The 16,005-nt window shown below is 42.5% G+C and overlaps 1 protein-coding gene and 1 long non-coding RNA gene across 10 annotated transcripts in view; one reads left to right on the forward strand and one right to left on the reverse strand.

The window, feature by feature from the left end:
• RCOR3 (REST corepressor 3) overlaps positions 1 to 8,345 on the reverse strand; it is a 48,746-nt gene extending 40,401 nt beyond the window's left edge. The window contains exons 1-2 of one of the 4 annotated variants that reach the window (XM_037027643.1): positions 8,071 to 8,345; positions 7,595 to 7,651 (exon numbers count right to left, since the gene is read on the reverse strand). In XM_037027643.1, the coding sequence (XP_036883538.1) occupies positions 7,595 to 7,651; positions 8,071 to 8,239 (226 nt within the window). In that variant the 5' untranslated portion in view covers positions 8,240 to 8,345. The remainder of the gene's footprint in view (positions 1 to 7,594; positions 7,652 to 8,070) is intronic. The other 3 variants (XM_037027641.1, XM_037027642.1, XM_037027644.1) reach the window with 3 other exon arrangements.
• Positions 6,815 to 15,605, forward strand: LOC118974264 (uncharacterized). 6 transcript variants are annotated; one of them, XR_005063835.1, is made up of 4 exons: positions 8,186 to 8,262; positions 9,312 to 9,847; positions 14,039 to 14,206; positions 14,457 to 15,605. It is a non-coding gene; the product is annotated as an uncharacterized LOC118974264 (long non-coding RNA). The 6 variants fall into 6 exon arrangements; XR_005063836.1 differs by lacking the exons at positions 8,186 to 8,262; positions 9,312 to 9,847 and adding an exon at positions 6,815 to 6,964; XR_005063837.1 differs by lacking the exon at positions 9,312 to 9,847 and having other exon boundaries at positions 8,189 to 8,262.
• The last annotated feature ends 400 nt before the right edge of the window (positions 15,606 to 16,005 follow it).

Genomic DNA, 16,005 nt, shown 5'->3' on the forward strand with positions numbered 1-16,005 from the left:
AATAGAAACCATACACCTTTGTGGATATCAGATTCTAGTGCTGTAAATCGCCTTTTGAGTGTTTTAAATTTTGTTATTTTTACCTATAAACTGCACTGGATCCTGAATTTTTCTAGTTTTCTTGAATATCTGGCTGCAGTCGTCCAAATTAACATTTTCATTTTCCATCCTTTGACTTGGAGTCGCTGAGAACTAAAACCACCTTCTTTCCAAGGCCATGAAAGCTAAAATGGGATGACTGGATGTAGACTTCAGAAGAATCACAACCATAGCTCATGTATGAATAATCTTTGTGCCTGCTGCCGAAAGATTACTAGACATTCAAACTGCTAAACCTGGAGACTCCTGAGAGACTGTAACTGCCTGCATGCAATCTACCTAAAGGTGATTAGAGAGAGACACCTAGAAATCTTCTTGACTGCTTTCAAAACTCAGAAACTGAGATTATAGTCAGCTCCAACGATTAGCCTTTTTGTTTCCATAGACATGCTTCTCATTAAATACCCCATAGTTTGCACCATAGGCGTTAACTTTGGGAGCCCACCTGAATCACCACCTCCTGAGATGAGATACAACTGTTTACCTAAATTGAACTTTTCTCAAGACTGAGACTGGTTTAATGAGATACAGAACAGTCTACTAGGCCAAATTCTGGAATGTGAAACTTCCAGGGACGTTTCAAAGGAGGGAACTGTGGGGGTCCAGAGTGAGTCACTCCAAGATGTGCCTCTGTGGGATGCAGACTGTTTTGAGCTAAAAGCTATTTTAGCCACAGGCTCTAAAGAAAATTCTTTCCCCTGCCCTTAATTGCCCAGAAAAATTTGAATTAGAGGGCTCGCCCCTGGGAGATTATCAGTGATAAACTTTCTGACTCACCTACACAGCAGGGCAAACTTTTATTCACTGAGTCTGCTCTTCTCATCATCCTGCAATGAGCCTTTAAAGCCCCCAAGGCTCATTGCCCCCTCATCCCTAGATTACAACGTGTTGTAAGGCTACCTCTGTCTATCGCTAACTCTTTCATGGTGGGGTTCCTATACATATATATGTAGTAAGTTTTATTTTCTCCTGCTAAAGACATAAAAATATATGTATTTTTAACCACATAAAATAAAAACACAAAAGGAGCCAATTCATTCAACAGACATAATATAGACAGCCTATTTAAGTTGATCAGAAGACTTTATTATTGTTACTATTTTTATCCTCACTGGAAGTTGTGCTTACTGATGGTATTAGAGAAAGAGGAATGGAGGGAGAAACACTGGTGTAGAAATACTGACTGGATGCCTCTCAAACATGCCCTGACAGAGGACTGAACCCACAACCTAGGCATATGCCCTGACACGGAATCAAACCTGCGGCCTTGCGGTTTACTGGATGACGCTCCAACCAAGCCACACTGGCCAGAGCAGAAGCCTTAATTTAATTAATAAACTCTATTGCTATTTCAAGTGAGTATCCTCAACTTCAGTCCTTTAACATGGCACTGACTCTATTTCACAATGGATTGTGACAATAAGATAATTTAAATCCTACTTAATTAAACACAGACTGCAACAAAGGTTACTACTAAGTCTCAAGTCTTAATAGCGTAGCATGCTTAATACTTAAACATAGTTCCTTGCTTGACAGGTTCCTGCATTACAAGTCTGAATCAAAATATCTTCATTAATTATCTTTTTCAACAAATATAAACTTTAAAGAAAATATTTTTCCTGTCCTGGCTGGGTGGCTCAGTTGGTAGAAGCATCATTCTTTTGGTGAAAAGGTTGTGGGTTCGATTTCCGGTCAGAACACATACCTAGGTTGCAGGTTCACATACGAGACAACCAATCTATGTTTCTCTCACCGGATGTCTCTCTCTCCCTTCCTCTGTCAAAAAATCAATGAACATATCCAGTGAGGATTTTAAAAAAGTAAATAATAAAAATATTTTTCCCATGAATAACAGTTAAATTTTCACCCAAAGTCTTAGCAATGTAATACTAAGGGCTTGATCTGAAAGGAACTGGCACCCAAGCTGTGGGGACTAACGGCTCTAACGCATATGGATATATGGGTATGTGCACAGCAATCGTGTCTGATAGGAGAGAACGCCTTATTAGGCATTTCACAATGTTCTTTCCCTAACCCTTGAACTGGACTCCACCATTTTCAGTCACATATGTGTCAATGAGGCCCAAGAGATGACTGAAGAAAATGAGAGACATTTTAGTATAATGATTAAGAGTGTAACGATTATACAGACAGACTCCAAGTCTGAATCGCAGTTCAGCCACTTCCTAGCTTTGACACCTTGAGCAAATTTATTTAACCTACCTGTGCCTCAGTTTAATTCATCTTTAAAAATAGGGATCATGAAAGTACCTACTTCACAGAGTTGTCCAAAAAGTAAAGAATATAATAAGGTAGTTGGCAAATGGTAAGCATTGTGTAAGACTTCTTATCCCTAGCATATGCTTACTGAAAACAGTCTTTTCTTATGTTCCCTCCTTTCTCTACTCTAGGACTCCTCCTTACATCAATCAAATAAAAATGTGAGTGAATAAAACGCCAAGAGGCTCTGACACAGACAACTGAAGCCCCTTCTCGCCAACCCTTTGAAAATCAGATCGAACAGCTGAAATGACCTTTCAGTGTTTTCTGACAAATTAAACCCGATTCCTCTGCTATAAAAGAATATTAGAAAGTAACTTGGATTATTAAAAACCATTTACTCCCCCCAAAATACTTTGCATCCAATCAAGTGTCACTGTTTAAATCCAGAAGTTAAAATGAACTAAAATATTTAAAGGATACAAACCCAATGTGAATTTCCCTTTTATCTGTAACAATATTGAAGATTGTATCTTAAAACTGTCTGATACAAATAGTACTAAGACTCAAACTTTACTCACAACAAAATAACCAACCCTCAGAAGCTTCCTAATTTCTGAATGGATTCAAAAACCAACCAACCAACCAACCAAAACTGTAGGTAGCAAGCTACCACAATTTAAAAAGAGTATAGCAGTGTGCCAGTTCTGGAAATAAAATTATTGAACAGCTTTTTAAAATATTAAGTGAAACACAAGTTTAATCCCTTCAAAAATTTTTTTACATCTCTTTAACTACACTTGGTAAAGTACATTTATGAGACCAATTGGGGAAAGCCAACAACTATAAAACGAAAGTACAGTTGGCCTTCTGTAACCAGCGTACCACATTCACAGACTCACCAATCATGGGAGCAAAAATATTTGGAAAAAAATGGTACATTGCTGAGGATGTGTACTATGCAGTTAGGCCTATATTGGTTGTGTCTATAATGAACACGTACAGTTTTTTTCTCATCATTACTCTAGAAACAATACCGTATAACAACTACTTACATTGTATCAGGTATTCTAAGTAATCCAGAAATATTTAAAGTATACTGGAGGGTATTAGTAGGTTATTTCTGAATACTATGCCACTTTATACAAGGGACTTGAACATTCACGTATATTAGTATCCTCAGGGATCCTGTAACCAATCCTCGCTGGATACTGAGCGAGGACTGTGTAATTACGATAAACTAGGATTTCCACACCAATAGCAAATGTCAAAGTACAAAAATAAAAATCTGCTTCTTTTTAAAATTTCCTTTAAGATATTTAATATAAAAAATCATGGAACAAATATTCCAAGCAACAATATTAAAATACTTCAAATATTTGTTAAAATTCTACCATTTATAAACTAGGCTCTGAGTTACATACTTAATTAACCAACTTCACACTGCGGTAGACCAAGACTTTCCAAGGGGGTACCTAAGCATGAGTAAGTTTTACGGAAATCAAATTCAGACCTTTAACTGCCCTATGTTCTCCTTCCCAAGACAATCTGTCCAGGAACTCACCTGCAGTCTAAGGTGTCTACTCATTCTACGTCAGACCTCTTTCTTCATAAATGCATTTCCCTCACTAAAATAAAAAGGTAGGTCTCTGGCCCATCCCAAGTCTTGTAAGAGAGTACACTACCTAACATTTTTAAATCTCTGTATTACCAAAGGCTATCAGTAATACCCTCCTTTATTCAAGGCACCATGACTATTAGAATATTAACCAATTATGCATTAATTATAGTAACTCTAGGCAAAAGAGACTGAACACTTAGAACCCTCTGTTCACAGGAATACATATTATGGTGGTAGAGAAAGTACAGGTAATCAAAAAAGCACTCTCAAGCATAAAAATACATAAAATTCTGTGGGGAAAAAATGCATGGAATTAACTTCAAAGACATAAAGGAACAATGTAAACTTTCAGACAGGAGCCTGTTTGTGTATTTTATAAAACATACCATCACATTATTCTAGTATTTATAGTTAATTGCATGCATTTAAAATAAGGACATAACAGCTATTTCAAAGTGTTAGTATTTTCAATAAACTTAAAATTACATTTCTCAACTATTTAAATAGTGACAAATGACAGATGGCAACTTGAAAATATGTGAGAATCTATTCCTTCAAAATTCTTTTACGTGTATGTATGCAGGTAAATTATTTTGAAGAACACTTCTTTATACACACTAACTTTTACTTACTCTTGTGATATAGTTAACACTGTTTCCTTTTTTACAAATGAGAAAACTAAGGCCTGGATACATCAGGCAGTTCATCTCAGGTCACTGTGCCATATTAGCTAAAAGGCACACTACAAGATGTGAGACTCTCAATCATCACACAAAACAGTTCTTCCTGCTATACAGTCAGCAGGAACTAGACAGAAGTTCAGAAGACCTAGTGAAGAGTCAAAAGAAAAGGAACCTAAGAAAATAACCAGAAATCCAGTTGGTTAATTTTTATAAAGGCATTCTTAGCAATGGCCCATTAATTAACATAAACTATCCCTATTCTTTAACTTCAATAATTCTAACTTAAATCTAAATTCTCGTATTTTCTAAAAGTCATTTCATAGTTTATTCGTTTTTAGTTTCTATCATCATCATCTCCTCCAATTAAATGATCTACCACGAAAAAACCCCCTTACCTTTCCTACATTCTGATCATAATCTTGGTACCTAAGAAATTCTTCTTCCAAATGACTTACATGGTTGTGGGTAAATAATCTCTATGAAGATATTATTATTATTTACCCTAAGACTTAGGTTCAAAATAAGCAAAATATGATGACCAAGTAAACTGGATAATCCAGATAATGGCCATGTAAAATCATCGAAAATTTCTTCTACATTTTTTTAAAAGACCTCATTCAAGGGCGTACTTGCTGATTTTAGAGAGAGGGGAAAGGAGGGAGAAATAGAAACATTGATTAGTTGCCTCTCCTAAGGTTGGGCACCCTCTGGGGACCAGGGCCAAACCCTCCACCTAGGCATGTGCCCTCACTGGGAATTAAATGCGCGAACTTTCAGTTTACTGGACCAGCTCCAACCATTTGAGTCACACCGGCCAAGGCAGTCTTGTGCATTTTTAATAAGTTATTTTTCAAACTTTGAAATTTTTCTGGGATTTAGACTATTGTAAGACAAAAAAATGCTTTACTGTGATCAGGCCATTACGTGTGAATTTGTTCTAACATGAAGTCTGACTCTTAAGCACAAGACCCCTCAATAACCTGTGTATAGTTGTCTATGAAATACAAACCTAAGAGCAAAAAGAAAGTTATGTTTATTAACCTATGAATTAATTCTGGCTGTCCAGTTCCATAGATATCTTACTTTACTGATGTTAGAGAGACAGAGAAAAAACCCATTGATTTGTTGTACCACTTATTTATGCATTCATTGTCTGTATGTGCCCTGACTGGCTGAACCCGCAACCTTGGGTATGGGAGGACACTCGAACCAAGTGAGCTACCCGGCCACACCTGGCTGCAGAGTTCTAATTTGGAAGTAAGTTTATCAATTCCCCAAAAAGCAGAGTCCATATGAAAGCCCCAAATCAACAAGGTATAAATATATGCAGAATCATTCTTAATTACAAAAATTAATCTTTACTGAATAACTGCCCGGTCATGTAATCCTGGCAAGAATTCCATGAAATATTTTATTTCCACTTTATAATTAGGAAAACAGAGGGTAAGGGAAGACCAGTGACTTGGTCAGAGCATATAAAGAAGAGCTGGGACCCGAACTCCATCTACCTGAAGCCAAAGCATGTTTCCAAATGTCTAGCTAAAATCTGAGAAAGCACAGTAATGTGAAAGTGCCATTCACTTACTAGCTACGCCAAAGAAAATTAATTTCACAAAACATTTAAAATTATGTGAAGCCCACTAGTACCCACATTGATAGCTTTTGAATAAAATGTATTAAGAGCCATGTCATTCAGAGAGGAATCCAGATCCAGTGAGCACTCCTTTTGAAAAATAGCCTGCACTGACAATTTTTAACATCCATTATTTTACCCTCTTCTTTGGAACAGTAAGAGCCGCTACCTAATTCTTTAAACGGTTGGTGAATTTTGCACTGGCGTAACGGGTACAGGAGGAATGGAATTACCCAGCTATAACCTACAATCAAACATAGTATTTCAACACCCCAAGAAAATACAACTAAGATGTATTAATATCTAATACAGATTTCAAGAGTCCCACACAGACACAACGTTTTATATGAGCAGGCAATGGGCAAAAAACTGACCAAAACACCCAGACCTTTTAAAGTCTGACCAAAGCCTGAACTGAAGAGAGTCTGGGGTGGGGTGGGGTGGGGTGGGGAGAAGGAAACACGCTCCACGCTCCACCACGGGAGGCTCCAGCAAGGGCGCCTCCATATGCGGAACTCTCGCCCAATCCCCGTCCAGGCTGAAATCCCGTGACCGCCAGAGAGCCTGTTTGGAGAAAAGTAGACAGGGAGCCCGCAAGCTGGGTTGGCAGAGGACGCTGGAACCTGGCTGCTCGGGGAGAAAATGTCTCCTTGGCAGCTGCCGCCACTGTCCTGTGGTCTGACTTCCTACGGCTGGCTCGAGAGAGAGGTGTGTGCCTCTGGCTTCTCCCCACCCCCTTCCTCCATCCCTTTCCCTCCCCGGCTCCTACACTCAGCAGAGCTGTCGCTAGCAAAGCTACAGCACCTAGCCAAAAAAGAAAGGAAAAAGAAAATCCCTGGTGCTTTAGGGTCGAGGAAGGCTCGCCCTGGGCTTCGACCGGTGACAGAAGCTTGGGCACCCGCCGCCCTCGCGTAGCGCGGCCCTCCGCTCCCGAGGACCGGGGGTCTAGCCATTGACATTGGCTTGGTTCTCACACACGGCCCCGCCGAGGGACGCTTCTCCCCGGACCCCCGATCCGCCGAGGGCCGGCTCCCTGGGCTCTCCCCGGCCTCGCCCCGAGCACAGGGGGCAGAAGGGCGATGCCACCAGCGGGCAAGTGGCCTCCAAAGAAACCATATTAACCTTGCAATGCACACATCTGCCCACACGCCCTGTGTCACAGCCTTGCCAAGCCTGACAGCCTCCCCGCTAGAGATGCCTGCCCATCCCAGTCCCGCATCCCCTCCCAACCGCACACCCGGACCCCTACCCCGCCCGCCCGCCCGCCCTCTACCCCTTCCACCCTAAAGCAATCCCAGGAAAGGGGAGACTAGGTTTCGCCTAAGCAAATATATCTACCTGGATCAAATTCAGGGATCCGGGCTTGGTATTCAGCTCCGACTCTCATCCCAACATCTGCAAAGCAATGCCAAGAGAGAGACAGACAGACAGACAGACAGACACAGAGAGAGAGGAGACAGAAAGAAAAGAAAAGGAAAGGAAAAGAGAAAAAGGAAGAGACACTTAATAAAATGTAAAAATTGCTGGAGGGAGGAAAGAAGCGGAGGGTGGCTGGGAAGATATTAACTCCGGGCACTCCGGGAGATGGCAGAGGATGGGGGCGGGGAGCGGGGTGGGGGGGTGAGGGCGGGGGATTGGTCGAGGGCGGAGGGACGGGGGTCGCGGGGGTGCTGCTGCACTGCACCGGGAGTTCGAGGCGACCGCAGCGCCCGGGCTCCGAGGGGAGGGAGCGCGGGAGCGCGGCGGAGGGAGGGGGCTGGGGGAGGGGAGGAGGGAGGGGGCAGGCGGGCTGGCGGGGAGGAGTTCGAGGCTACCACCGTGCTCGTCGTCGCTGCTGCAGCCGCTCTCGGGCTCCGAGAAGTGCAGCCCGCCGTTCGTGGACGAGGCGCCGCTGCCACCGCCGCCCGCCGGGCTCTTGGTGCTGCCGTTGGCCGATCGGTTCTTCCCCAGTAACTCGGGCCCTTTCTCCATCATGCCGGGCATGGTAGAAGAGGGGAGGGGGAAAGGTGAGGGGAAGAGGTAGGCGGCTAGGTGAAGGGGGAGATCACTCTCGAGGGCGGGCGGGAGGGAAAGGAGGAGGAGGAGACGGCGGCGGCGAAGGAGGAGGAGGAGGAGGAGGAGGAGGGTGTTAATATGGAGCCGCCATAACCGCCCCGGTCCGGCAGTAGCGCAGTCTCCTCACAACAACCCGCCCCGGCCCCGCCTCTCTCTCCTCCCCCCTCCGCTCGCCTCCCGCCCCGCGAAGTCCCGGGTTCCCCGCTCGGCCGCGCCGCGCTCTACCCCGCCGTCAGTATCACTCCGCCCCGCAGGGAGGTTCCGGCCGCCGGGGAGGGGTGGCGGGGGAGAGACGGGGAGGGCTGGGGAAGCCCCGCCAGCAGACAGACGGGGCCGCCTCCCCCGAAGATCACTAATAAAATCGCCGCAGAGGCGCAGCCGCCTCTCGGACTTCCTTCCTAGGGGGCGCTCTGGAGCCCTGGCGGAGGCGCACGCGAAGCAGCGGGACTCTTTGCCCTCTCCGGGCGGAAGGAACGCGGCTAGCGTGAGAAAGACCGGCGCGACCCGAAGCGCCCGGGTCCTGGAAGCCGCCCCCTCCTCCTCCTCCTCCTCGGGGATTGCGGGGCCGGATGCGCCCCGGCGGGAGCGCGGCCCTCTTCGGGAACTGCGTTGGGCTGGCTGTTTCGGTCCTGGGTCCCTCCGCCGGAGTCCGGCGGGTGTCGCGCGCTAGCTCTTGTTGGAATCGGGACTTGGAGCAGGCGGCCTGTGCGTCCCTAGGCCCGTGCGACCGGAGTAGACTCGGTCGGACACGCCGCCGTTTTAGTTTCGGAATCTCTGAACTGGGGTCTGATTCCCTAGAGAGACCGATGGTGCCGAGCTGAGTTTGCAGTGCAGAGCAATGCAGCTGCATTTTGCTAAAAGGTTTTTTTTGCTTTTAACCTTACTCCTCGCCCTCGTTTTCTTCTCACCTTCTCATTCGTCCTTTTTTTCTTTCCTCCTTTTTTTCTTTCCTCCTTTTTCTTTTTCTTTCTTTTTTTTTTTTCTGTTGGTATTTCATTAGTTTGGGAGTGGCTGCTGTCAGTGGCGAAATGAGGACGGAGTTCTTGCCCAGTTGGCGCCTACCCAGTCGGTGTCAGCCTGCGGTCAAGGCTTGGAGGAGAGCCGTAGCGAGGGCGGAGTCCCGGAGCGGAGGTGAAGACGGAGCTGCATTCTGGCAGGCTTTCCAGCCTGGCCAGAGATGTGCTCTGTAATGCTTTTCTGAACTGCACTAGGCAGGAGGAATAGGGGACTGCGTTTTTCGTTCACCAGATTTGAGGACTTTGGCTAAGGGCCAGGTTGCCTGGCTTTGGGGGCTATTTATGATTTTTTTCCTGTTTTATGAGTAAGTATGTGAGAACTGACACTGCACATTTAGTATGCAGATACATGCAGGGCAGTATTTGGGGTCAACAGTAAGGTATCTGCCAAACGCTTAGAAAGATTACTTTGGAAGGAGTCTAGTTTAGGTCAGTGCAGAGTGGATCAATCCAGAAATAAGACTCTGACAAGAGCAAGCCTTCACTTAAATCAGGAAATGAGCCAAGGAAAGCCTGGGAAGTAAATATTTGGCGGGGCCCCCTTCTAAAGGAAAGTGGTGGACAGGTGCAAAATCTACCTGGATCTGGTGGTAGAAATAATTTCATCTCTCTATCAAAGCTTGATATAATTCTATTCAACATTTAAGTCATACGTATATTCTGTTCCTTTTATTCTATTCCTTTTCTCAACAAACAGTTCTGAATATTGTTTTCATTCCCATACAGTTTTTCTATAAGGGGAGAACATCCTGGCCAAATGAAATGATTAGCCATTTTCTTTGACACTTATATTTTCCATTTTTTTTATGTACCCAAGCTTCTGATGAACATGATTCAGCATCTCTGGTCCTGTGCTGAGTGAATCCACCAAGAAATGTCAGTATGAGGCCCCTTGGCCAGCCAGCTTTCTGACACTCAGCTTTGTAACACCTTCCACCCACTTTTCTGCTTACAGATCAAAGACCAAAACATTGAAGATTAGGGGACTTTTGTAATTTTTATTATTGTAAAACCCTTATAGTAAAAAGATTCCACACTCTTTGAGTACAGCAAAGAAGACAGAACAAGGCAGACTGCATTTCACTCTTGGAAGAAGAACCTCAGGGAGGGAGGTGGGTTATGGCATTTTTTTTAAAAAAGGAACGCAAGTTTCTGTTTTGCCACTGAAGAAAAGGAGTGTGGCCTGGCTCAGAAAAATACTAATGGGCCTTAAAATGATTTCCCAACATTTAACAGAGGAGTCTGGAACGAGAAATGACCTAAGGAGAAAATCTTGAGTATAGGGCTAAAGGAAGAAAAGAATCTGGACAAGAAGAAAGCTTTAAGAAGGGGTTAATAAACAATGTCCAATGATGCAGAATCATGGGAATAAATTAGAAAATGCCTCTGAATTTGTCGATTAGAAGGATGTTATTTTGTGTGGCTGTTTTCTTACTGTAATTATTTTTTTTTACTATTTGTACTTTAAATTTGGAATACATAATACAGTCTCAGTTCTAAAATAAAAAAATGTAAGAGTATGTATATCTGCATTGTACTGGACATCCTAATGATTGCAAAAAGGCAAGGGTAAAATGTATAAGGGTTAGAAAGAAATACATAAATCTGTTATTTGGAAAAATCACAGTCTACATATAAAATGATAAACTATTAGTATTAATAAGTGAATTTAGCAAGTTGCTGGGTATAGCCAGCATATAAAGATTAATTATATATTTATATACTATAGTATAAACAATTAGGAAATGAATTTTTAAAAAATGATATATGAATGCCTAAAAAATATCAAATACCTAGTATATTAGTTTCCTATGGCTGCTATAATAGATTACCACAAATTTTATTTTCTCAGAGTCCTGCAGACCAGAAGTCCAAAATCAAGGTGTGAGGGCCATATTCCTTCCATAGGCTCTAGAAGAGAATCTGTTTCTTGCCTTTTCCAGTCTCTTTTGTCTGCTGGCACTGCGTGGCTTGAAGCTACTTCACTAGTCTGGCTGTTCATATTACCTTCTCCTCTTTGTGTGTCTCAAATTTCCCTCTCCCTTTATCATGTAAAGATACTAAAAGGGCCGTGGCTGGTGTGGCTCAATGGATTAAGTGCCGACCTGCAAATCGAAGGTTGTTGGTTCGATTCCCAGTCAGGACATGTGCCTGGGTTGTGGGCCAGGTCCCCAGTTGGTGTCATGTGAGATGCAACCAATCAATGTATCTCTAACACATCTATGTTTCTCTTGTTCTCCCTCCCTCCCCCCTTCTCTAAAAAATAAATAAAATCTTTAAAAAAACAACAACCCACTAATGGCATTTATAGCCCAACCGGATAATCCAGGATTATCTCCTTGTTTCAAGATCCATAGTCATATCTACAAAGACCTGTTTTTTCCAAATAACATTTACAGTTTCCAGAGGTTAGGACCTGACATCTTTGGGGCACTGTCCAGGAATTTGCCCTAGGAATCAATTTTAATGAAGGATTTGTGTAGTTTAAGAGTTCTATTCTAACTATTATTGAGAGAAATTAGGGAAGACCCAAGTAACTGGGTAGGTATACTATGGTCATAGATCAGAAGACTTAATAACATAAGAGTGCCAGTTCTCCCCAAATCGATGTGTAGATTTAGTCTAATCCCTATGAGGATCAAAGCAGCTTGTGTATGTGTAAATTGAGCCGATTCTAAAATTTATGCGGGAATTTTAAAAGACCAAGAATAGCAAAGATGCTCTGGAAGAACAAAGCTGCAGGATATATGCTACCAGGTATTAGAAAGTAGACAAATGGAACTGAATAGAGTTCTCAAACAGACGTTTGCTGAACATTTTACTTACGCAAAGGTGACACTAGTAAGTGTGGAGAAAAAAATGGGCGTTTCACTAGATGGTATTGGGTCCGCTGAATATCCATGTAGAAAACAAGGAACATTGATACCTACTCATGTTACCTTTATAACCTTGGGTAGTCAATTCTTAAACAGGACATAAAAAGCAAGTTATAAAGGAAAATACTGAACATACCAAGTACAGAAAATAGTATGAGGAATACAAAGAATCTTGAATTATGTCAGAAAACTACAAATAGTCGTATATTCCTGGAGCATGAAGTCTGAGAAAGGCTGGAGAGAGAGGCAAGGACTGAATTACACAAAGCCCTTGACAGCATTCAAAGGGTTAAGCAATTTACTCTCCAGATAATGGAAGAGGACCAGAGGGATCTAAGCAAGAGACTGATTTGGTCCACATGGTATTTTATTTTTTTGATAGGAGACTATATTTATTTATTTTTGGTTCTTTAAAAATTTTTAAAATGTTTTATTGTTTATGCTATTACAGTTGTCCCATTTTTCCCCTCTTTGCTCCCCCTCCAACCTGCTCATTGCCTGCCCCCCAGCCCACTTCTTTAGTCAGTCCCCATACCAATGTTTTAGTTGGAAATTGAATTGAGCAAAGAAATCAATTAGGAGGCTGTTGAAGTAGTCAAGAAATGATAAAGCTTCAATTATGGCAGTGGTAGCAATGATAGAAGTGGGAACAGAGGTAAAAATTAACAAAATTTGGTGATTGATTAAGTATGGAAGGGAAAACAGGGAGGGAGGAGTCTAGACTAATGCCAGGGTTTGCCTTGGATGTCTGGGTGGACGATTGTATCAACAACTTGAGGTGATAAATACTGAAGACTTACCAAGTTGAGGGCCAAGGAGAATTCATTTCTAGGTATACTGGGTTCTCCATGGGAAGATATCCAGCATTCAGTTGGCTGTATAATTAAGATCAGAACTGGAGCCCTGGCTGGGTACCTCAGTTGGTTAGAACTTCATCCTGATCCTCCAAGGTTGCAGATTTTCTCTCCAGTTAGGGCATATACAAGAGGCAACCAATGAATGCATAAATAAGTGGAACAGCACATCAATGTTTCTCTCTCTAAAATCAATAAATTAAAAAAACATTAGGTCTAGAGAAACGGATTTGTTATAAATTGATTGTAGCTAACTAAGGTCATGAGACCTAACTAGATGACACAGGAAAAGCATGTAAAATGAGAAATATAATGAAGAACATAGGAATACCAGCATTGAAGGGCCACAAGGAGGAAAAGAAGTCCATAAAAGACAGAAAAACTAGAAAAATAAGAGAACTGGGTGAGTTTAACTTCCTGCAACAAGAGGTATAGAGAGATCCAAAGAGAAACAATCACTGGGGAAACAGAGAAGTCTGGTGGGATAAGGCTTAAGTGTGTACAGTGCTTAAGGCAAGTGAAGTGTCATGAATGATCTTCCCACGAGCAGTTTTACTGGGATGGACTGAAGAACAAAACTGCAGAGGACTGAGAAGTGAAGAAGTAAGGAAATGGGAATAACCAATATGAATGTATTCCTGAAAAGTACCCAAATCGATGGGAACAGTAAATAAAACAAGGGGCTACCCTTAGTGTCTTGAGGCAAAATAAGTTTTAGGCAAGAGTATGTATATATGTAAGATTTAAAAAATTGAAATACAAAATGCTCTTTATTTCTTCCCTATCACCAGATGGACATTTAAAGTTTCAACTTGATTGTAAGGAAAAGGGACAATAAAAGTTATTTGAGGCCTTGTACATGGTAGATGCTGTGGACCCTGAAATAGAAGATACCCAGTGAAAAGGGCTCCTGGTGGTTTAACTAGGCTCAAGTTTAAAAAACAAGCAAACAAAAACAGCATCATAGTCATTTCTGCACAGGAGAGTCATACAAACTGCACCTGGGAGAAGAAGACTGCCCTGAACTACCTGCCTCTGCACTGACCTTCCTGCCTGCAACTGGATTTCTGCTATCTGAGTCAGTCCTCCTTAAGGAGTTTCTGGCATCCTTCAACTAATAGTATTAAGGCTTTCTCCAGCCAATCAGAGGTGTGTAGCTGTATTCCCGCCCCCATCCCCATCAGCTTTTTAACCAACCAATCAGAGCAGCTCCGTTTTGAATAACCAGACTGTGCCTTTTGGGCCAATTAAACTGCAGGAACTTGGAGTCCTTATTTGTATGAAGAAGGACCAATCAGGGGTGAGGGGCGGGGATTTCGTGTGTATGGTTGGTTTCTGGTTCTGGGTTTGCACTTTTCACCTCTTCACAGAATATATTCCCTTACCCTTTCTGGAACAGAAGCACTGAAGATATCTCCACAGAGAAGACCAGAGGAGAGCAAATCTACAAGGAGCAGAGCTGCCTAGCTGGCTGGTGAAGTGACCTGGCCATGGGACCTCTTGAAAGCAGTACTGTGTCACAATTGAGATGTTCCACAGATGTGCTGTTTTCACAGCTGTGCTGTGCGACACCTGACCTCTTGACAGCGGTGCTGTGTCACAAATGAGCTGTTTACACTGAATGAAGTTTCCTACACCCCACCCCCAATTGGGGATTCCTTTGGTGTTGAGTTGATTCCAGTGGCCTTCTGCTTGATGATGCTTAACTGTTTGAACAAAACGTTGAGTTCTCTATTAAAGATTTCAAGAACTTTTTTCTGTACCAACATATTTTTTCATCTCTTAAAAATATTCCTATTGCATTTAGTTTTTAGTCTTTAACACCAACATACACCCACACAATGAACTGTAAGTGACAGTTTCACAAAGGGCGAAGCACATCTACTTATGCCAATACAGAACAATCTTGATATTTTAAGGGGAAACGTCAATGTGCAAATAGTTAATACAGCATGCATGTGTATTTGTGTGTGTCTTATTCTGCTCAGTCTGCTATAACAAAGTACCGCAGACTGGCTAGTAACAGCAGAAATTTCTAGCTCATGGTCCTAGAGACTGGAAGTCTAAGGTCTGGGTGCTGGCATGGCTGGGTGAGAGCCCTCTTCCAGGCTGCACACTTTTTTTGTACCTTCGTGTGGTGGAAGGGGCTAGGTGTCTCTTGGAACCTATTTTATAAGGCGCTAATCCTATTCATGAAACTTCTACCCTCATGATTTAAGTACCTCCCAAAAGCCCACCTACGAATACCATTACCGTTGAGGGTTAGGATTTCAATATATGAATTTGGATGGAACACAAACATTCAGGCTATAGTAGTATGGCTGTATTACCTTTGTAATGTACACACATGAAATGTATACATAGCTGCCTACAAATGCTCAGACTATTTCTGAAATGGTTCGTAGAAACCATTTACCTCTGGGAAGGGGGTGTCCGTCTGTGATGGAAGGGAGAGTTTATCTTCCTATGTATACTTTTACACAGTTGGGCTCTTTTGTCATGTGTATGTATTACTGTTTTGAGGAAATAAATGTTTAAAGAATTTAGTCATAAGCGCTTTAATGGTAAAAATTTAAATAGAAAAGACAATGTTAAAATAACATTGTGAAAGTAAAGTTACAGCTAATAGAAGTTGGAAAGACAACAGTGGGGAGGATTGGATGTGGGATGTGGGGGTGGGTAGGGTGGGGGAGAGTAATGGGGGGAAATGGGGACAACTGTAATTGAACAACAATAAATCACTTCAATTAAAAAAAGTTGGCAGGCAGAATGGAAGAGGAAAGACCGAGGAACGGGTTATCCTTATTTTACAATAGAAGAACATTCAAGCAGGGAAGCAACTGGACTATAGCTTGATTCGCCAACTACGCTAGGCACACAGGAAGGACCTCAACAGAAATCCCGCTTCATTCATATGATCCAGACTCCATCGATTTCTTCATGGTACC

This window comes from Sturnira hondurensis, unplaced genomic scaffold, assembly GCF_014824575.4.
Source record: "Sturnira hondurensis isolate 20B ecotype Veracruz unplaced genomic scaffold, ASM1482457v3 Scaffold0019216, whole genome shotgun sequence".
In the NCBI taxonomy this organism is placed as follows: domain Eukaryota; kingdom Metazoa; phylum Chordata; class Mammalia; order Chiroptera; family Phyllostomidae; genus Sturnira; species Sturnira hondurensis.